Source organism: Megalops cyprinoides, chromosome 11 (genome assembly GCF_013368585.1).
Source record: "Megalops cyprinoides isolate fMegCyp1 chromosome 11, fMegCyp1.pri, whole genome shotgun sequence".
In the NCBI taxonomy this organism is placed as follows: domain Eukaryota; kingdom Metazoa; phylum Chordata; class Actinopteri; order Elopiformes; family Megalopidae; genus Megalops; species Megalops cyprinoides.
Genome location: NC_050593.1, coordinates 23,446,431 through 23,468,460, shown reverse-complemented (window position 1 = coordinate 23,468,460; position 22,030 = coordinate 23,446,431). Strand labels below are relative to the sequence as shown.

At 41.3% G+C, this 22,030-nt stretch overlaps 1 protein-coding gene across 1 annotated transcript; it reads right to left on the bottom strand.

Moving 5' to 3' along the window:
• Positions 1-870: 870 nt before the first annotated feature.
• Positions 871-20,636, bottom strand: tm9sf2 (transmembrane 9 superfamily member 2). The gene is made up of 17 exons (XM_036540913.1): positions 20,329-20,636; positions 18,709-18,776; positions 17,043-17,136; positions 14,795-14,922; positions 12,265-12,394; positions 11,795-11,919; positions 11,512-11,623; positions 11,231-11,310; positions 11,024-11,132; positions 10,050-10,182; positions 9,399-9,518; positions 8,309-8,366; positions 6,888-7,047; positions 6,035-6,186; positions 5,180-5,291; positions 4,339-4,510; positions 871-1,532 (listed from the first exon to the last, which is right to left on the bottom strand). Exons 1-17 carry the CDS (start codon positions 20,485-20,487, stop codon positions 1,465-1,467), a joined length of 1,980 nt encoding a protein of 659 aa, XP_036396806.1. The 5' UTR covers positions 20,488-20,636; the 3' UTR covers positions 871-1,464.
• Between the last annotated feature and the right edge of the window lie 1,394 nt (positions 20,637-22,030).

The following is a 22,030-nucleotide window of genomic DNA, read 5'->3' as shown; positions in this document are numbered from 1 at the left end:
TTAAAAATCTTGAAATGGTGCCAGTGCTGGAATCAGAGATAAAAGGACTATAAAAGGATGACAAAAAATTTATGGATGGCAAGTCACCACCTAACCCTGGCATTTACAATAAACAAATTATTTCTGTTCCCCAATTTAAATTTCTCATTATACTGTGACTTTTTAAAAATGTGATTTGATTTCCCAATATTTTATCTGTTTAACTGTATAATTGATTAGATATACTCAGCTCTGATTTTTATATTATTCATCACAAAAACATAAAACAAACACTAACCAGTGCCCCAACCGTTTTTATACGTTTATGGTATCAGAAGTACATTTTGAAATGAAATTTCTTTAGTGTTTTAAATGAGTTTGCATGGGGTGTCCATCTGAAAGACAGATTGAGTAAGGGAGCCCAGTAACCATTCAGATGGGATTCACAGTTCTGACAAAGCTGACAGCAATGCTGCACGTCATTACTGGCCATGTTAATCCATGGGTAAATCCCATCACAGAAATGTCAGTGTATCTGTTATGAAACCCTGACATTTAGACCAGTTCTCTTTGTTTGTGATTTTCAGGAAGCTGGTGTGCCTCCGTTTTTAGCACTTATCCCACACATCTCTTCTAAAGATAGATACACTGCACAGCGTCATTTTTACAGCTTGGAACAATTTTATTTACCATTCTTTGTGGACCTTTATACCAGAGACAAAAATCAAGCTATTCTTTTCAGTCAAACTGATTTATTTAAGGAGAATATATGCTTAGAAAGTCCCATGTGTCCATGAGCAAATCAAAAAAAAAAAAAAAAATCAAGAGGACTTGCATTGCAAGATGTGACCATTGGTACAACATTTAAATTTACAAATCACTGTACTGATGAGGCACAAAGTGTGTAGAGGCCAAAAACAAAAAAAAAATTACACACAAAAAATGAAAGAAGAAATAAGTTAAATAAAAATGGAACAAAGCTGACACAGTATTTCTCATGTGAAGCACACAGACAGAAAGTAAACATGTTAAAAGCTTCAGTCTTTCTACAAACTGATTGAATTCATTTCACATCGTGCCCCCTTTTCAGCATTAGAAAAGTTATTTACAGTTATACTGACGTCACCATAAAGTCTGAAAGATACTCAAATGTTAACTACCTACACCTATAGTGTTGCGGGGTAATTACACTTCACGTTAGCAAAATGCAAGTCATATTTACACACTCCAGGTTTAGTTCAACTTATTTCTAATTGCAGTGCTCAATATGATACGGCATTTCATATGCAATTCCTTTATGCTTGGTAGTACCTTGCACTACTTCTTGAATATTTGAAAAAATGAATGCATTGTGTTTGGAGATTCTTCGATCCGCTTGTTCTTAATTATTGAATCACATCAATGCCAGGACGTCCAGAAAAGTGTACATTCCTCCACCTGAAGAGCTCCAGATCGCAAAAGTACAGTCTGCTGTTGCAGGTTCCATCAGTCCACTTTCACCACACTGTAGATCTTGGTTACAAACCAAAAACAGGCAAAGAATCCAATCGTTCCTGAGGGAAACACAGAAGAATCAACATCCAACTCATGCTTGCCAATATCAGACAAACAACAAAAAATGACCATATCTGAAAACAATGTGACTGAGTAAATAATTGCTTTCATTAAGACACATTGCATGGGAACAGAACTGGCAATATGGTCTGTGTCATGTTTTACCATCATTTTGTACCTTGACTTTCACTGAAGGGCATTAAAAAGATTTTTTTAAACAAAAAGGTACTAACATTTACATATGGACAACAGGCCATTATTTTTCAGTATTAATTTACAAGAGGTGCTAAAACAGCTGTCACAAAACTGAAAGAGCAAAGAAAGAACACTTCATTGGAAATTTTTCCCCAACAATTCATTGCAAAATTGTTCGCAGCAGTACTTCTGATAATGCTACAACTGAAAGTCCACGGGCAATTTTTTACAACAACAAGACTACAAGACTTTAGATTTGCCTTCAAAAAGGGTGAACTGTATGTTATAAACACATTTTTGGAGTGATGCAAGTGATTATGGGCTTCTGAGAAATACGCTGCAATGGTGAAAGATCTGTGACATTTGGATTAAATTCCAGAAAACATGAATTTTAAACCTGACTTGGAGTTCATGAAAAAAGCAAATTTTTGGAATGAAACAAAACTGGTTAAAACTGTAACCCAACATTTCTATGAACTGTCAGCGTAAGAAGCCTCAGTCCTCAGTGTGAGACGTGCCAGAACAGATTCTTAACCAGAACCAATCGCAGAATTGTGGGACTTGACATTCTGGAAAACTGGCAACAGAGGAAACTCCCAATCCCGGAACGACAGAAATACCAGACATCATAATTGTTCAGGGGTACTGAACAGCACATCTAAAATGTAAAACGGGACAACGTGTCATAAACATCTTATATCAAGGGCGCAACACCTACTCTGTGGAAAACGTGAAGCCGGGAATGCTTAATTGTTGCCTTCTCGCATTAGTTGGAATCTCACTCTTTGCGCATGGGGAATACGCTGGAGAAAAGCAGTGAGAGGAGCCCTTCGTTCCGCGGCCCGTCTTCACCGCCGGCCCGCAATCGTGAATTACAAATGATATCATGACAAATTTTTCACGCTCTTCAAACCAGTGATGTTTTACCGACTCATTTACTATGATACCTTGCCACGGATCCAGCTGCGAATCAGAGACTTGTCATGAGTCTCACGGCAGGCCCCCTGCTGGGGGTGACCAATGACCTGGAAGGCAATGGGGGATGCCAGCGCCCTGAGCATGTGCTGCGCTGACAAAGCAGCAGGGCACCGTCAAAAACCCTCCCATGCAAACTTTCCACATCGCTCCGTTTTTAACAGATGAGTAAGCACCCGCGACGCGTTCCTCCATACGCCGACCGCGGATTTCCCTTTTCGTCCCTTGCCCCTTCTTGACACGCGGTGTATCGCTTGCCTCGGAGGGGACTGTGCGATACTGGATCCGGGCCGCGGGACGGAGATTGCATGTGGCAGGGTCACTGGTCGGGTTAAGCAACAATTCAGACATTCAGACATGTGCTTTTAAGGTAGACGAGTCGAGGAGTGCGACATCTGTGTTTTCGCCGTTCGCCGGTGAAACGTGCCACACTTAATGGGAAAAAAACGGGGACGGTGTGCTGTGTGGTGTCCTTAATGTGACACCGGACTGCAATATCAATGTCCCTTCCAGAGTTTCAAACTTTCTTATGCCACGGTTCCCAACGTTAGTTTGTGGAGGAATTCAAAGTCTGGCATCAAAAATCATTAGCTGCTCCTAAAAAGCTCTCCTGTTCAAATTCCACGCAAGTTACTGATGTTTGAATGAATAAAATGTGCTTGTTATGAGGAAAGACCACAGCAGTATCTGTTCAGTCCAGTTGTGTCAGTGTTAACTAGGTTAGAAGAAGACTTGAGTCCCGCTGTCTACATTTTTGACACTAATGAAGGGGAATGGGCTAATGTTCATTTGAAGGGAAGCAATGCAACCGAACGTCTGGTCCCTAAAGCAAGGCACGGTAAATGGCTCCATAAACAGGGCTAAGATGAACTTGATCCAGTCACCTGACACAGTGTTGTAAATCTACCATCTGATTTCCATTTTTTTATACCTCTGCAACTAATGATAGTGAATATTTGCCTAATATATGCAAAATTAGCCAAAGTTGAGTGTCAACATATGTTTAACCATTATGCAAATCTGTGTACACAGAGACACATCCTAACATGGATATGGGCAACATAAATGTATAAAGAGCATCACGACCATTTATCAATGATTACATGAAACTCAAACTCTGTAGACTAACAGTTACATTAATCCATTTTAATACTGAATTCTCCATTGAAAAATTACTTCTCGCAGATGTACCAAAAGCCACATCTCTGGGTCAGCCTTTGAAAGGTATGGAACTGTCCAACAAGTCTGTCCAATTTCTCCAAATTACTCCAGTGATGTTAATACAAACAGAGCCCCGGGATGGTTACTATAGATTAGGCGCTAACAGCCTGGAGATGGTGGAAGAAAAGTTAGATTGAGTGTAGACGGCTGGACTCACTGACCCAGCAATGGCCAGCCAGCTGTCTGTGCGCTCTGCCCACACCGCACATTACCCAAATCACAGGAAATGGGTTTAAGGGCTTTTCTCCTGTTTAGTCCACTCTGCTTCCCACTTTCTCACTTCATTTAACTGGATTAATGAGCAGGTCCGGGCAGACTTCAAATGATGACGTACCGGGCGTGCGCATGAGGGAGACCGGCGCAAGGAAACAAGGGGCGACAGGGCTAAGAAACATTTCATAACAGGGCACATACCTGTGAAGAGGAAAAAGATCAAAGCCATGATCATCGTGTAGCCGAAGTACAGGATGGTGCTGGCCAGGCCGGTGATCTGGAGCTTGGAGAAGAAGTAGTGTATGGCGTACACCAGGAAGTACGCGGCGGTGAAGCCGCTGGTCAGGAAGGAGCGCCACTGCCAGTGATAGTCCTGGGAAAGGGAGCAGAGTGAGGCGTGCTGCATTAGTACGGCTCACTCATGTCTGTGCTGCATACATACTGCATACGGCTCACTCATGTCTGTGCTGCATACATACTGCATGTGTTCGTTCATTAGGCTTGGAGGATTTTCACATTGATTTTACAAGCCTCACCCTCAGTGACCCACAAATTTATCTGTTCAGGTGAACACAGTATGATCTGCTCTCACAGAAAGCAAGATCCTCTCACTTAAATGATTTAGTGATGGCACCAATGACAGATAATCCAAATTCAAACGAAAGCCCAGTTTGACCTGTACCCAGCATGCCCTTTTAAGCACATATACATGTAATTTGTGTGTTCTTCATGACAGCAAAGAGTTCAGAATTTAACAATGTACTGTGTACATCTATATTTATACCTCTCTGTATTTTTTCATTGTTTTTAAAATTTTACACATCATAGCTGAAATGATGTAAACACCAATGAAAACTGCAGATAGATTCAGATCTTTTTCTCAACATTGTGAACATTTCATGTAACTTGTTATTTTATGGAGAATATTTAACAAAAGAACTCCACAGGTACCTATAATCAGACAGGTTACAAACCTGAAACCTCAAACCTGGCTACAAGCACATTTCCAAACTTCTGTCAATACAGACCCCGAAAGACTCACCTCTGCACACAGGTGGAAGTAACACAGGAGGATTGTGGCCTCAGAGCATGTGATCACCAGGATGATAAACACCAAGAAGAGAAATCCAAACATGTAATACATCTGGTGGGACCTGGAGATAGCAAAGCATCACATTAAATAACAATGATTGATATACCACAAAACAACACAAGAAACTCTTTTGACGTGTTATGTGAGAAAAGTATAACATTTTAATGCATTACACACAAAGTAAAGGGGTTTGGGGTCTTTTTAGACAAACCTTCTCCATTTAAGACAAGTAATCAACCACAGACAGCAGAAAGTACAAGCCTTTCACCCAACAATTTTTAAGAATTTTATGAATTGGTATGAATTTCATTACAGTAATGATTAATTTCTTTCAGCAATAAGCTAAATCCTTTAAAGGTGCAGTTTTCTAAAGCACTACTGCACCCTGTGGTTGCAGCTGGCCAGTGAGTTAGGTGAATCAAATGAACCAAAATGCTATTCACGAGACCCATGACATTTCTGCAGAGCAAACAATTTCAGTATGGCAAAACTGCATATCACAGATCTTTAAAATCAACTTGGCATAAACATGCACTTTTCTTCCAAGTAGAGCAACAGAATGACTAGCACTCAGGACAAATACATTATGACTTATTTATATTACATTGTTAGCACCAGAGAGAAATGTGATTATCTGTAAGAAAAAAAACAGCAAATATAAACACAATTATTAAAACAGTAACGCAAACCACTACTTGCTTCAGGGAAGCCCTAGTGCCCTTTAAGTCAGAGCATATTATTGTGGCCTGGAGAGGGAGGTTTCCCACAGCTTGAGCCCCCGCCCAGTGCTGTCTAGTCACTGACCAGATACTGTTGAGGATGAAGAAGAGCTGGATGAAGATGCAGCCGAAAGGCAGGATTCCTCCCATAACAATCCCAGGGAAGGGCTTGGTGTAAAAGGACTGTTCCGGAATCTGCCGTGGGATCTGATTTGTGCGTACCGGGTGCTCGATCCCCTAAAATTGGGAGAAAAGAGAAAGGCAGAAGTCACTCACACAACCTTCAACTCGGTTTAGCTGTAACATGACAGAGCGTCACAGCACTAAGTGGGTTGTTTTGCAGTTTGCCCTTAACTAACAGATGTAAGTGGTAATTTGTTGTTATTAGAGTTAAATTAAAAAAAGAAACAGAAAACCCCCCACAAATGCCTCCATGTAGGGCACCACAGGGGTCTCTGAAACCGTCTAAAGTGGAAATGTTGGTAAAGTGGACATGTTTGTGCGAAGCAGCCTGTTGTTTTCATTTGTTTCTTGTATTTTTCCTCACTATGAGTTTAACTGCCTGTTCAGTTAATTTTATGATTTTTTTATTTACCAAAATAAACAGCAGCAGCATCACTTAGCCTAATAAATCTGATCTATTTCTATCTGGCTACCTTTTGAAATGTTCTAATAAAGGTAAATACTTTGAAACAGATGGACTGTAATTTATTTGTACTGTGTAAAATTAGTCATTATCATTTGACTTCCGCAGTATTTTTGGCCTCTGTATTTTGATGGTAAAATTTTGGAACGGAAACAAACCCAGCTGTTACTAATTCAAAAGACTAGTAGTCACTGAAATTATGACTTATATTACACCTATAGATATTAATGTGGCAAACATTTCTGGCTAAACACTGGATGTGTCATTTTGGGCCAGTTCCGGATAAACTCACGCTCTTTTTGAAGCCGAAGTAGGCTCCTATGAAGGTGAGAGGCACAGAGATGCAGAACCACAAGGCCAAGATGGCCACCAGCGTCCCGAACGGCATGGCTGCCGATGAGCCCTCCCCCCACAGAATCAGGTTCATCACAAAGAAGTCCGCAAACACAATCCTGGAACGGAAGGACAGTTGCGTCATATTATTACATTATATATGCAGTAATGCAAAGCACAAATGCATGCAAAGCCAAACGCACACACTTCGGCACTCAAGAGTAAGCCACGAACAGTCATTTCACAGTCTCTGTCCTGAATTTTATATTCTTTCTGTTTCTGGAAAAAAAATAAAAAAATAATAATAATAAACTAATAAAATCTGCCATTATTTTAGTGATGCTCATTTTTAGATTAATATTGTTGTGCAGGGAAATGGAAAAAGGCAGCTCCAACATAAATTCATTATTAAAAGGACACAGAGCACGGCATTTAGATCTGGGCTGATACTCTAAATGGAATTAAATAAAACCAACTTCATCGATTTTTTTGTTGCATTTGGTCGCTTTTGACTTTTAGCTGTTACCAATTATACATTTAGGGCGTGCACCACTGCAATGACAACCACTGAACCCACTCAGGAGCGCAAGGTAAGGCATGTGCAATCCTCTGATAGTTACACTCAAGCCAATGTGACCATCTTCCACACCGCAAGTCCCACAATGCACCACGAGGCAAATGCCATTGGAGGACAGACGCACCCTCCTTACAGTATCTGAGTTACTCAGAGGTGCCCAAGTCCCGAGTACCAGAATGCTGAGAGCGGAGTGTTGAGTGTACCCTGACCGACCTACTCATCCTGATCCCTAGCAAAACACAGCCGATTTGTTCTGCTGATGTGGGCTCCTGTTCACTGTCAGCAAATGTCCCTTTTGAACCCAGGTCATGGGGCTCAGCCTGTGCTTGAAACAAGCACTTTTTACAATCTGAGCTAGTTGGGAGCTCTTATACGTCAATTAGATTTTACTTTAGCTTAGAGTAAAGAGTAATATCATCCAATGAAAATCCTTGATTCCTTCAAGGCCAGTTTAAGAGTTGACCGGTGGAATAACAAAATTAACATCCACTCCTTGATAAAGGGCCAATGCCATTAACATGCAATTAGCACAAATAAATGTGTCTTGCAATGAGCATGAATTTAGTGTGTACTGAAGAAAATATAAAAATAGCTAGCAACTCTAAATATACAAAATGTCCAATAAAAAACTACATATAATACTACTATACATAACAATATATATACATGGCATGACATAAACCGATGGCTATATACACAAATAACCAAAACAGAACTGCTCCCACTCTCCTACTCAAAAGGAGTGCTGGTCTGTGTGTAACGCACTACATGTTAGCACCTTTTTGATATAAATACTCACTCACCCTGGGCATAAGAAAGCTGTCAGCAGAACATTTGTTTTCCATTTTTCACCACCAAAGGCTGTTAAAGGGAGGGGACAAAAATGACAGGATGTTAAAAAAGTACACCAACACTTAGTATTTTGCCCTTCAGAAAATGTTAGCAGCTTAACAGATGGGGTTTAAATCAGCACTCCTTAATTTTCTTCTACATTACTATCTTTAATTCACAACAGCTTCTTTCCTGTCACTTTCTCCACACAGACACGCATGCACGTATGCAGGACCCCAATCACTATGCCCGCACCATGCCTGTCACTCAAAGGAGAAATAACACACTGTGATTAACAGACAGCTCGGTGATCTTTCCCTTCAAAAGACTCTTCTTTCTCTGACAGCTTTTAAATAGCTTTGGTATTCTGTGTGAGCATAGCATCTTACTGCCAATGAATGGCAGGAGAAAAAACAAGTTGCTTCAAAGAATAACTACTTCCATAATCATCTTCACTCTGAAGACCACTTGCTTTGTTTTCCAAGATTTACAATCCATTCCAGTGTCTACAGCACTGAATGTGACAAGGTGGATGTACCAGCTAAAAGCATATGCATCATGTCTAACATCAAAACTCATCTAATGCTCTACCGATATTCTGAATGAAAATGTATAGCTAGAGCATTTAAGAGCAATGACCTATTGAATATTGACCTTTGAGTCTTCCCACGGTTTTAAGACTCCGGCCATTCTGACCGCATCTGCTCAGCCATCGAGCAGAAATCTGTTAATTGAAAAACGCAATGGCTTTAAGCCACCCGTTGGATGGTAAGTGCTACGGACACCAGAGACATTAAAACATATGAGCTTGGTGGGAACATAACTAATTGCCGGACTGTTAATTCTCTGGAGCTGCGGCCGCTGGTTGTCAGTTCGCAAGGCGGACTGAAATAGATATCACAACCGAGGCCTGGAGACTCGGTCCCGGGGGGGCAGGGGGGGTACCGGCGCTGACCCGGGCCGAGTGCCCGAGAGGCCGGAGAGTGGTCCGGTTGTCACCTGCTGATGCTGATTGGGCCTAATGAGCTGGTCCCCTGTCAGCAAGCATCTCCTCCCACTTACACTTGTAGAATCTGGCAGCCACGTAACCTGCTGGAGTCCCCAGCAGAACCCACAGCACCACGGCACACGTCATCAGGGCCCCGCGGTTTGCCGGGGACAGGAACCCTAGGCAGGCGAAGACTGACGGACACAGACAGACAGACACAGATTAATCTACACATGGTTAAAAAAAGCAGACGTCTTAATTCAATCAAATCTTGAACCCTCCTGCTAATCAAAAAAAAATGGGAGTTCTTTTCACTAGTAGGGCCCTGTCTCTCCACAAAACACAAAAACATGTTTAAATTGAAAATTGAAGTCCATTCTAAATATAATCTGCACATCTACAGTGCTAATGCATTTGAATACAATTAACAGGTTTCTGAAAGGGATGACTTTCAACATTAAAAAATTTTCATTCTACACGTACTTGTCTATTACTATGAGAAAATAAAACCCTGGGGAAGGGTTTGGTTGGGCACACCAAGAATTTATAAACCTCTCGAGAGACCTATGTGTTTGGGATGTCCACCTTTTGGAAAATCTAAAATCACTATCAACTGAAAGCAGTTAACAATGGCTGTGAGATAAAGTGCAGAGGTGCGTGTTTGCGGTGAGCGATGGAGGCCCCTGTGTTTAGCGACGGCTAAGAGCACTGGGCGCTGTGCTCACAGAGGGTGACGAAGGTCATGATGAAGATCTGCGTCCCCGACCCCAGGAAGACGGACAGCAGCATGCCCTTCCTCGGCGGCCTGAAGACGTCGCCGTGCACCAGCTTCCAGCCGAATTCCTCCTGGGCATCCTCCTGGAAGGAACGGCGTGAAGGTTTAGCGAGCGTTGCCGTGGCCGCGCCGCCAATTACCGTTAATATACTTCAAATACGCCGCGCAGAGGCCAAGGGCGGGGGAGGGGAAGCAGAGGGGGGAAAGAGACTGATCACTCCAATAACACCAACTGTCAGTCTGCTTTGCTGAGGAGGAGAGCTGCTGAAATAATTAGTCTGCGCTCAGTGAGCAAAACCATAATACGGCCACGGAAAATAATTCCTAATGCACATGGCCTCGGATGACCCTGAGAGCCGCCACGCCGCGGCAGAGAGAGTAAGGCCGCCTCTTCAAAAAGCCAGCTATGGATGCAACAATAGGAGAAAACGAGCTTTGTTTTCCCGTATAATGTACACACTGGGGCAGGATCAGGCCCTCTGACCAGCCAGCCACAACACAAGTCAAGACAAAGCCCTGCTTTTGTTAGGCGCTGTGGCTACAGAGAATCCGAGTACGATCCTTCCTTTCGCTCGACCTTGGCAAAACACACACTATGGCTACCATTCCTCCTTTGTTTTATCGTTGAAACATGAAAGGACAGTCTTACCCTCTCCGACAGCCCACCAACCTGTGTGAAATTCTGTTTGACTGACTTCCTTTTCCCAGCACCACAATGGGATTCGGTTTAAGGCCTAACAAACGCATTCTCGTGAGAGAAAATGGCTCAGCTCAGAAACCTTATGCAGATATCCTGCGAGACCCTTTGTCCTCTGCTGCACAGAATAGCTGCTGATGCACGCAGCTATGCCCTCTCTCTAATGGACACCCCTTCATAAGACCAGAGCATGGAATAACTCTGTCAGGATGTTTACAACTACTCACCACCGAGTCCATCTGGTTATAGCGGGCGATGTCTTTGTGCAGGGTCCTGAGCATGATCATGGCCACCATGCCGGAGAGGAAGAGGACGATGACCAGGGAGTTCATTATGCTGTGGGGCGAGGAGGAAGGCAGCGGGTGACTCGTCACGCTCACGTGCGTCACGCAGAGGCGGACGCGCCGCCGTGCTGCGAGGACGGGAGGGCTCACCTGAACCACTGGATGTTGGTGTGAGGCATGGACTCCAGGATGTAGTCCCAGCGCGAGGCCCAGCGGATATGCTTATCCTCCTGCAGACGCAGTGGGGGAAACGTCACACACCGAGACCAGCGCGAGGGGGGGGGGGAGCCCTTCACCCCCGCCAGCCTGTCTGGCTGCTGCTGCTGCGGTTTACAAGCTGAGCTCGCCGATTCACGCGGGGTCACAGCAGACAGGATTATAAATACTTATTTATAAAGTGGTTAAGCTAAGAGAAAATAAAAAAAACTTACCATAAACTGGATGGAGTAGGTGTAGGGAATTTTCAGCTCTCCGGTAAATTTTTTGCTCAAGTCCATGGGAGCACCTGAGCAGTCTGGGCTGTCGACTTTTGCATGTTTGTAGCTTTGGGCGAGAGAGAGTTTTTACTCACAGAAGAACATGCTTTACAACCCATGCCCATATAAAAGGATGCAATGGTGTATTCATAGCATATTAACAGTAAAGCCTATAAAGCCAGACTGATCTAATAATGAATGGCTGAATATCCAGACTTTAAATCACACTTAACCATACCTTTTGGGCTCCATTTTAGCGGCGACCAATCTAGCCCCTGCAGCTTCATTCTCCACCACGTGGTAAAAGATGGTGATATCAACGTGGTTGAAGATGTAGAAGGTGTCTTTGTCATTGAATTCAGACTGTAAATGGAAAAGTGCAACAAAAACCATGCCGTTATCATATAATGGTTTTATAAAAAGTGACTGAAGTCTGGATTCCAAAGTATGATTCTGAATTCTTATTTCTCTTATTCAACTCATACCAACAGTAAACCCACAGTAGAGGTGGTTGCAAAGACCTTCATACAGGGAAAGGTATATTCAAACAAAACAGCAAATGTAATTCAACAGTGGAAATCACTATTTCTCTGATTGTTTGCACTTTTTTATAATAGTTATTCATGACCATCACTGTAATTCCACTATTCTTGTCATAATGCTCCTTAACATGTCTACATTCAAATTGCTGCTGGATGGAAAACTAACATTGACGACACATGCGTCTTTGGGCCGACCCCCCTCAGTCACGTAGCAGCCAATGGGGAAGCCAGGATTACAGAACTTCTGTCCATCCTCCACATCATAACACCATGTAACAGGCATGTTATCCACAATCCTGCAGAGACAGAGAGAGACTGTCAGCAGTGCTACTGCATGGGGCAATGTTAACCACAGTCCTGCACAGAAAGACAGAGAGACACCTAGCAGCGCTGTTGAATGGGGCAATGTTATCCACAACCCTGCACAGAAAGACAGAGAGAGACCTAGCAGTGCTGTTGCATGGGGCAATGTTACCCACAAACCCACTCAGTGACAGCAGTGGTTTACAGTACTGCTGTGTGTGGGAAATGCAAGGACGGGATCTATAGTATGAATCCATCAACAGTGGAGGACACGTTGCCATGTTTCCTAGCCAGTCAATATGCTGCTCATAAATATTTATAGACAACCTGCCAAGTCCATCAGCACAGAAAAGTTGTGGTATATGGATGATGGAAAGGAGAGTGTATTTCACACACTCTCTCACTCAAACACACACACACACACACACACACACACACATACACAAACAAGTTACCCATGACAAACCACAGAACAGAAACTGGCACTCAGTCAAGAACACACACACACACATACACACGCGCGCGCGCACACACACACACACACACGCGCGCGCGCACACACACACACACACACACACACACACACATACATACACACACACACACATACACACACACGCGCACGCACACACACATACACACACACACACACACACACACACACACACACACACACACACACACACACAGCCGCTTGGTCGCGCTCTGGCCAGCGCTGGCGGGGCAGACAGCCGGGGCGCGGCTCATCTGTGCGGAGCCAGCTGGCTGCGGCGTCCCTGGGAGACCAGCGCTGGCCTCCCGCTGGGCGCAATTGAGAGGCGCGGACCTGCTCGGGCTCACAGCCGAGCCGAGATCCCGTCCTGACAGACACGCCGCGCCCGCAGCCACGGCACCGCGGGGACAGGCCCCCGGTCCCCCTCTCGCCCACGCACGCGTTTATATTAAGTGTTCCTGAAAAGCACTCACTGTTACAATAAATAGATAAACGCGGTGAGAAATCTGACAAGCGGCCAAATGTGAACAGGGCGTCTTCACGCGAGTGGACGGAGTGCTCCGCCGACGGGGGTCTCGTGACACTGGCGTAATTGGTGCTGATGGGAGCAGACACAGGCCACATGGGGCCCCTGACAAAGGACTGCCACGGCCACCAACAAAGAGCTCATGCAAAGGACTGAGCTTTTTCAGACAGGGACCTTACTGCCAAAGGTACTGTGCACCCACATGCACTACTTGCATGCCGAACGCATGTTAAAAGTTTTTTTTTGTGGTTTCATAATTTGAACGGTGAATAAAAATACTCAAAAGTTTATAACACAAACATTCAGAATTACCATCTGCTTAGTTGTAGTTTTACTATACAAGAGAAGCAAAGAAAGTTGCTACTGCACACAACAGCAGAGTCCCGCTCTGCACTTGAAGCCACTGAGGTCTGCAGGTCCTAAGGTCCACTCTATGTAGCACTCTAACCATTAGGTTACATGCTGCCTGCTCACAGCGCTATACAAGTGCTAATGCACATGCGCCTACTCGGTGTAACTCTCCCGTTTGTATGGATGAGTTCAGCACCTTTCGCTCCATGCCTGTTCCATCACACTGTCCATACTCGTTTGCGTAATTGGGAAATTAAGTTAGGTAACGACCTGTCTGCGGATGACACGCACATCACCGCACGCACAGCCCTGTGTGTCTGGCTGCTGCCGCCTCCCGCCTGCACTGCAACCTCAGTGCCCCCGCGCTCTCTGACTCACTAACACACATTCCGTGACTAGATCCGTTTCCCCAGTCAGATCAGGTGCCTCAGCGCACATCAGTTCGCCCTTCTGTGACAAAACACACCATATCACGCGCTCTGTCAAAAGCAAGGCACGGATGCCATTTCGGAGAACAACGATAAATGCTGAACACTATTAAAATCCAATATAATAGTAGTTGTTTGCGTAGTTCTTGCCCCCTTTAATTTAATTTTCAATTCTTGTGCTCCCTCTAGTGGTAGCAGCTATGAATAACAAGCTGTCAAAGTGCAGCACATTTTCTGCTAATGTTACATAGCCCAAAAGAAAATGACAATTGTAACATTAACAGTTTTCTGTTTCTATTGTTTATCATGGTGTACATGGTGTTGCAGTTTTGGCTTCTTAAAACATTCCTTAAATATTGGCAGCAAAGTTTTGAACTGCTGTCTGTGAAAAAGCTGATAAAGGACTAGACTGGGACCAAGGCTGAGACTCTGAGGGTGTTACACTTGAGGAAACTTCTTAGCTTCAATTACTCTGGTAAATGATGCATGTTAAGGGTGGGTCAGAAGGGTGGGTTACTGTAAGCAAGGTCAAACATCCTGGATAAGGTCTTCTACAAAGCAAATTTGCTCGGGATATCAGGCCTTCATGACTCACCAGTGATGCTGGTAGTTGAGCAGCATGCCTTTCTTCAGGAATTCCAGCTTTGCTTTATCTTCTGGTTTGTTCGTATTATACGTTTTTGTACAGACATGTTTACATTCTTCTTTCTTCTTAAACTCAAACTGCAAAGTTAAAAGACAGGGTCAATATTTACTCCAAGACCAATGGGCATTACTACGTTGCAAATTCCTTTTTTTGTTTATTCATAAAGAAGTATTACATTTACAACATCTTACAAATGTCATTTTTAATTAATGGATCATGTATTGGAGACAGAGAGCACCTTTAATCCTACAAGAAGTACCTCTTTCTAGTTTTTGGAAGCCATGATTCATTGTAGGAGTCTGGTTGTAGGTTATGTAGATTGAGCATTTTACAATGAAGATTTTAACATTTATTTTGACGGCGAAAATGATAAGGCTTTCAACCTTCAACGAATTTCAAAGGTTTTCTCCAAAATGTTAATGAAGTTGATAATATTCATATCCATAAATGAAATATAATAATTTCACATGACCAAATTATCCACATTGCAGTCTTCACCATTACTCACCTCCCTCTGGTCTTTTTTCGATTATACTAGAATTTCTTGCAATAAACCATGTCAATTTTCACAGAGAGCACTTTTAGTTAATGCGTCTTTGACAGCCTGGACCACAGCCACTCCTGGACGCACAGTTCCCTCTGGAACCGTGGCATAATACTACAAAACACCTAAAAGTGTAATGGCTATCCTTCTGAAAGTACAAAGATAGCCCACTTTAGTCAAATGGGAAAACACATCCACTCTGTTGTTCTGTAGAATAATGCACAACCAGAGAACTACAAGCTGAGTCTTTTTCCGGGCATGGAATGAGTGTGTTGCAAAATGCCTAAAAGCTCCCGCTCTTACGAAACAATTTTTGTCCATACGTCCACCACCAGACTAACTCATAATCGGGCTTTCAAGTCTGAATTACAGAGTGCGATTTTGGCCTATTCCTTCTTTTTTACACTGCTTCTGTGCTGTGTGTAACTGTTGCCTGTACTGCCTGATTTCACTTATATGGTGCAATCATTTCCTATTGTCCATACGTATATGCTAACACACTTCTCCTTGCAACACAAGGTCATGCCAGGTAAGTATTTCACAACCTAATGACTCGGGAGAGGAATCAATCCTTATTCACACTGCAATTGTCACACTGATCAAACTGCAGATGCAAAAAATTGCTTGTCATGACTCCTTTGTCCCTGGACACACCCCACCACTCCCCTTAGGGTAAAGGCGACAGTTGTCTCTAGATGTATATTCAACAGGAACTTCAATTTCTTACTTTGGTATGACATTTGGGTTGTCTGTGGGTATTGTGGATGCTTTCAGATGTTTCTGGTGATAAAAGTGATAACTGATAATAGCATTATCATTTGCATTACATCCACGATTCTGTCCAGGTCTGTTGAAGTCAACAATTTACCAGAAGGTACAGACTTATGCACAACTTAGCATTTGTTGCTATTTAGAAGCCAAAGGGGAATATTCCACTTTGTCTCTTACTAGTGTTAATTCATGCCAAAGGTTAAATCTATATAATAGTACTGTCTTGCATGAGGACGTCTTGGTTTGCAGTGCAACTACTTTACAGTACATTGATGCCATCACTCTGTGCGACTGGTTTCTCAGCATTGCATTGCTCTTTCTTCAGTCCATTTCCAGTTGAATCTGTTAGAATTTTAAACTTCTCTGTAACGCAGTCTGAGGTGCCTTGTGAAGATTAGTAGTTCAGGAGCACAACACTAGGTAAAAATTCAATTGACTTGTTATGGTCAGGATGACTAAAATTAATATGAAAACTAATGAAGAGCCCACATTCATACAGCACTGTGAATAATGGCAATGCATTTAGACAGTGATAAGGACATCTTTGCCTGAAGAATCTCTGCATCGGGTTGAAAGTGCCAGCATCAACAACTGAGGTTCATGAATGTTCAGCACTTTTGTTTTTCTGTTTTCGTCTTGTTCGGGTCCACTTGTTTTCAAGAGCAAATAAATTAAAAAGCCGCCTCATGGAAACAAGGGCACTCTGTTCCTCCAATAGTGATCAGACAGGCATGTTTTATGCAAGGCAATTCTACAATGCATTACATTACATTCCATTACAAGTGTATTACATCTCTAATAAATGTTAACAATAATGAAAGAAATACAAAATACACCCTGGCAAGCGAAATCCCTCTATCTTTAGATGGTGTTAAAATATACCTTATACGGAGATGGCTCAATTCGTTCACCAAATAAAACCTGACCCAAATTTTCAGAGGGGCGTTTTTCTGATTCAATGGAGCAGAAATCAAACCTACAAAAAAAAAAAAAGAGAGAGACATGTTTCTGTTATAAAGAGGCGCACTTTCAGAAGTCAGCCAGCAAATTCCAGGCATGGAGTGAACAGCAGAAGTCACTCCTTGTTTATCTCAAGGTGTACGAGCACACAAACAGTCACTCTTTGTCCAAAGATGAAGCCTTTAAAGTGATATGCCTTCGGGGGGTGTGCTTTTTTTTTTCCCAAGGTTGTTGTTGCACCGTTTACTCTGTGCATTCCCACCCAGTCATGTTCACCCCTCCCTTCACCCCTTTTTAAAAAAGAGAAAAAGGTCACTTTTCTGAGAAGTGACTTACACGCATGTTTCATGCTGGGTCGTCACTTTCGATTTCCCAAACCCGCTGTCACACACTTATCAACCCCACCGTACTGTAAGCACTGGACACGTTTCACCAGAAACTTGCCAAGCTGGTGCCTTGGTAGCATCCTCTCATTTTCACGCAAAATTGTTTTTGCTTTACATGATGTCGTCATGGTGCCTGAGCTAAGTAGCGCTCAGCTATGGGAAAATACAGGTTTGTTTCACTGATCTGAATGTTTTTTTTTTTTTTTTTTTTAAATAAATAAACAGATTGTGAACAAAAATATTAGACAATGATATATTTGGTTTTACTACTTTTGAGCAAAACTGCATGTTATTATAGCTTTGTATGAACCTAATCTACATTTTAGTTGAAAATCATCATGGTGAGTGGGCTATTTGACTGTTTAATGATCATGTACTACATTCACATGGTATGTTTTATATCATTTTGAATATAACAGTAACTACAACCTCCACACCAAAGACACCAAAACACCATGCATGAGTTATGCAAGATTGGTTTCTCTATAGCAATGATGCCTAGAAGTGAAGAATAAGGTCTAAAATATGGAAACCTGTCTATTGTTAATTTTAATACACTTCCTTGGTGATTTCAGTAATTTATTCATTTTTTGCAGTTAAAAAGATATCTTTTTGCTTTAGTGTTTGGTCCTGTGGGTGGGAAAACACCTGCTAGTGGATGTCCCTTATTCATAACTTTGCTTGGGCCCTTCTGATGTATAACCCTGCAGTATAAAGTGATGCTATTGATATGTAATTTGCTATGAGTAAACTATTAGCATGACATCATTAAAAAACAATAATTCAACTTTCAAGACTTTAAACTCCACATTTACAGTGGTGGAAAAACAGCTCATCGCCCATTCACACAGCAAATCCCAATCGAAAGTTCAGGGTCTGCACAATTAGTTTGCTAGAAATAAATTTACAGCTTGCAATAGCTGTAGTATTAAGGTTAATAAGGACAAAAAAATCATATTATGTCTGGATGACTGATGTGACATACATCAAACAACATTACCTTAGGCTGTTCTACATCCTGACAATTCCACATGAATGTGCAAAAGTGGGGGGAAATAGGATGGAGCTATTGTGAAGGTAATCTTTCTTCCACCATTGCAAATCACCAATGTTACTTACCTGCTATGTTTGTTTTCATTTTTCTACAACTACTGTTAAAAAAACAGAACCAAAACACACCTTAATTGTACTGATTTACTTACGCAGTGTATTCATAGGGTAGAACTGACTCCACGGAATCCAGTCTGTTCACAAACAGCTCGATTTCAGACTGAAAAGAGAAAAAAACATAAGATGTCAGACAGGCAAAAACAAAACCCTGACAGCTTCTCAATTTACCCTGGTGTTCCATTAGAATGTTACACCAAACAATTCCCATCAAACATTAATTTCAAATATAGCACAAAAGCCTGAATTACCTGAATTTTCAATAATTTCTATCAGCTTTATAATTTGCAAAATACATTTGTTCTAAAATGGTATGACACTCAGAAAAGTAGTTTCTCATAAGTTACCACTGTCCCTCTTCTGAACGTGGTCAATTTTTAATTCATATTAACCCTTTTTTACTTTTACTCCCATTTACTAATATTTTATTTTATTCAATTTTATTTATTTTCTGTCTGATAAGCCATAATTATTTGGTAAAAACTAACACACGACGAGGCAGTAATACAAAAACTATTGTTGGGAATCCGAGAAATAATCAAACCATAATCATTTGTATAATACGGTGAAATTTGTGTTGTATTAGAAATTCAATAATGCACGCACACGCTCAGTAAATCTTTGCCAGAAAGGCAGAAAACAGGACATATTTGACTGCTTGCTAGCATAGCTACTTTTTCCATATTCTTAATACTTACTGACATGCATAAATATTTAGATTTTTATATAAGCAATATTATTTTACTGATGGAAACATATAACATGACAAACATATAACATAAGCATATACAATAAACATAAAAGAAGCCACTCTTTCTGAAAAAACCTCAGTACTTTAAATCAGACTGACAGAAAGTCCTTCTGAAAATGCAGAGCCGTCTTATCCTTTTATGCATATTACCCAACATAAGCGATATTCAGCTCCATACCCAAAGGAAACGAATGTGAGATTAAACTAATATCATCAGCAGGGAATCTACTCAGAGGTGTTTTCGTCTTGTATTGTGATTGTAGCTACCCAGTGAGCCGTCAAAGTGTGGAAGCGCACGTTGGATGGTGGATGTGTGACCCTTTCCATGTCACTTCAATTAGCTCACTAAACAGCTAGCTAGGGTAGCTGGCGAGAACCAGGTGACTTCGTGACACCTTCGGGAATCCACAGCAGGACAACATGTCGAGCTTCGTTAGCCAGCTAACTGCAAACTGTAACGTTCTGTTTAAGCTGCCTAGTTTGCTTGCTAAAAGTAATACTGCTAGTAAACTATAGTTAATTTCACGTACTCCCTTTAGCTACCTTGCTAAACATTAACTAACGGTGGAGTAACGAACGGTGAGACAGCTAACTAGCTAGTTTGATATTTAGTATACCATAGTATCTAGTTAAACAAATGAATCCGACCACCATCAACTGGTAGTTGTCTGGATAATACATGCTGTATGGACCAGTCCTTGGGACGAAAAGCTAGTTGGCTAACATCGATCGACGTAGCTGTAGCCATCAGTGCATGAAGATAACCAGTTTTCAGGCCTACACGTTTTAGCCTGCTAGTTAACGTTATACAGACCGTTAAAAAATATCAGTTTCCATCTCAAGACACTTAATATGCGAATCTCATAAAGCAGGTCATGATGGATGTTTTCAGAGGCATAATTACCCTACAGTCCGGTACTTCTTGTTCTTTTCCAGCTGGATTTTTCTCACAGAAACTGACAGGAGCCAAACCCGGAAGATAGAAACTTGAAGCGGTATGCAAGCTTCCACTAAGAAGAAGTAAGACCCTCAAAAGAGAAAAGACATTGCAAAAAAGCCGCATTTTCTCTTCAACTAAAGTAGCGACACAATACTAATACAAACAAAATAAATTAAATATATGTCACTCTAAATGCATTTATTTGCCTTCTTCGGTCCGCTAACTCAGGGAACATAGGGAGCCCGTCTGTAATGTTAACCCACTTTTCGGACCCTGCCAGACACGTCACCAAATACTTTATGGTAGCTTTCCTCAGCAGAGGATTGTGGGACATTGGAGGAAAGGAAATTGACAGCACTGGAAAAGCACAGCGAAGGCGTACTTTCTTTAAATTATTTTAACTAACTTTTAACCTTTATGGAAATAATAACGACAATGAACACGTTTTTGTGTGGTACCCTGCAGAAAAATCCCTGCACAATCTGTCACTTTTAATGTAATGAGTGGATCAGTCACAAGCCAAAAAATTTGAGAATGACACTTGCTTACTGTAGTTCATCTTCATAATGTGCAGTTCCAGATATGTTCAGGCATGCAGTAAGTAAAAATCAGTTACTCTGTTTAAAGGAAAACGTGTGAAGAAAAGAAAACACGTCTATGATAATTGGATTTATAATGCTCCTCTTAATTATGTAAAATGCTGACCAATAGTATAGACAAACACGAGGACACTCTTGATCAAGGAGTATCCATCACCTCAACAAAAACATAAAAGCGTCAGAATTATAATATATGTTTGCTTATTCCAAAAAAAAAAAAAAAAAAACCATATATTGGACTACATACGTGGACAGAAAATAACTACACTGAACATTTTCAGTGTAATAAATTAATTAGTTATTACAATTTTGAAATCACTTTTCCTGACCCTTCATGCAAAATGCTTTTTATGTATAATACTTAAAGACTGTACATAGACAGTATAAAACAAGCTGATTAACATTTTTTTAAAGAGGGTCAGAAAACAGTTATGTTGCAGTCTTTTGATAGTTTTTTTTTTTTTTTTTTTTAACTTGCTGCACACAGGCACCACACATAAGCTGTCATTTAACATGGCTAAAAACTATGAAATGCTCCAACTTCAACAAATTATATGTATTAAGTTTAAATAAAAATGCAAGTAAATAATTAAAGAAAGGGCAAACTAAAACACAAGTTAAATATTACAGTGTCTGCCATGAATATAAACAATCATATCCTGTTTCTGACAGAATTATTAGATAAGTAATGCAGACTATCCACCACTGGGTGTAGACATTTCCCAAACGTTGATGTCAGAATTGTTTTCAACATACAGTATAATTATATAAAGACTATCTTCCTCATAAATATTTTAAAAACACAGCTATTTAATGAACTGTTACATTTTCTGTTGAAATCGTAAAAATCAGAAAAATTCTACAGAATAAAAGAATGAAACAGAAATTCAATTGTAAAAGTACAGGGTTACAGTAATTACATATGACGTCCAATGAGGTATTCCAAACACATAAACATCAATTAATTGGACTCCTAATGTACAGTAACAAATGAAAATAACATAATTTTGACATCCATGCCTATTAAATACATATTAAATAAATCTGCATTGTGATGAAGACCTCTG

Excerpts from the sequence above, each read along its gene's own strand:
- tm9sf2 (XM_036540913.1), bottom strand. The coding sequence starts at position 20,487 with ATGCGGCTTTTTTGCAATGTCTTTTCTCTTTTGAGGGTCTTACTTCTT. Across the intron at positions 18,777-20,328 it reads AAGAAGTACCGGACTGTAGG|TCTGAAATCGAGCTGTTTGT; the intron begins GTAATTATGCCT and ends TTCTCTTTTCAG. Across the intron at positions 6,187-6,887 it reads ACTTCGGCTTCAAAAAGAGC|GGGATCGAGCACCCGGTACG; the intron begins GTGAGTTTATCC and ends TCCCAATTTTAG.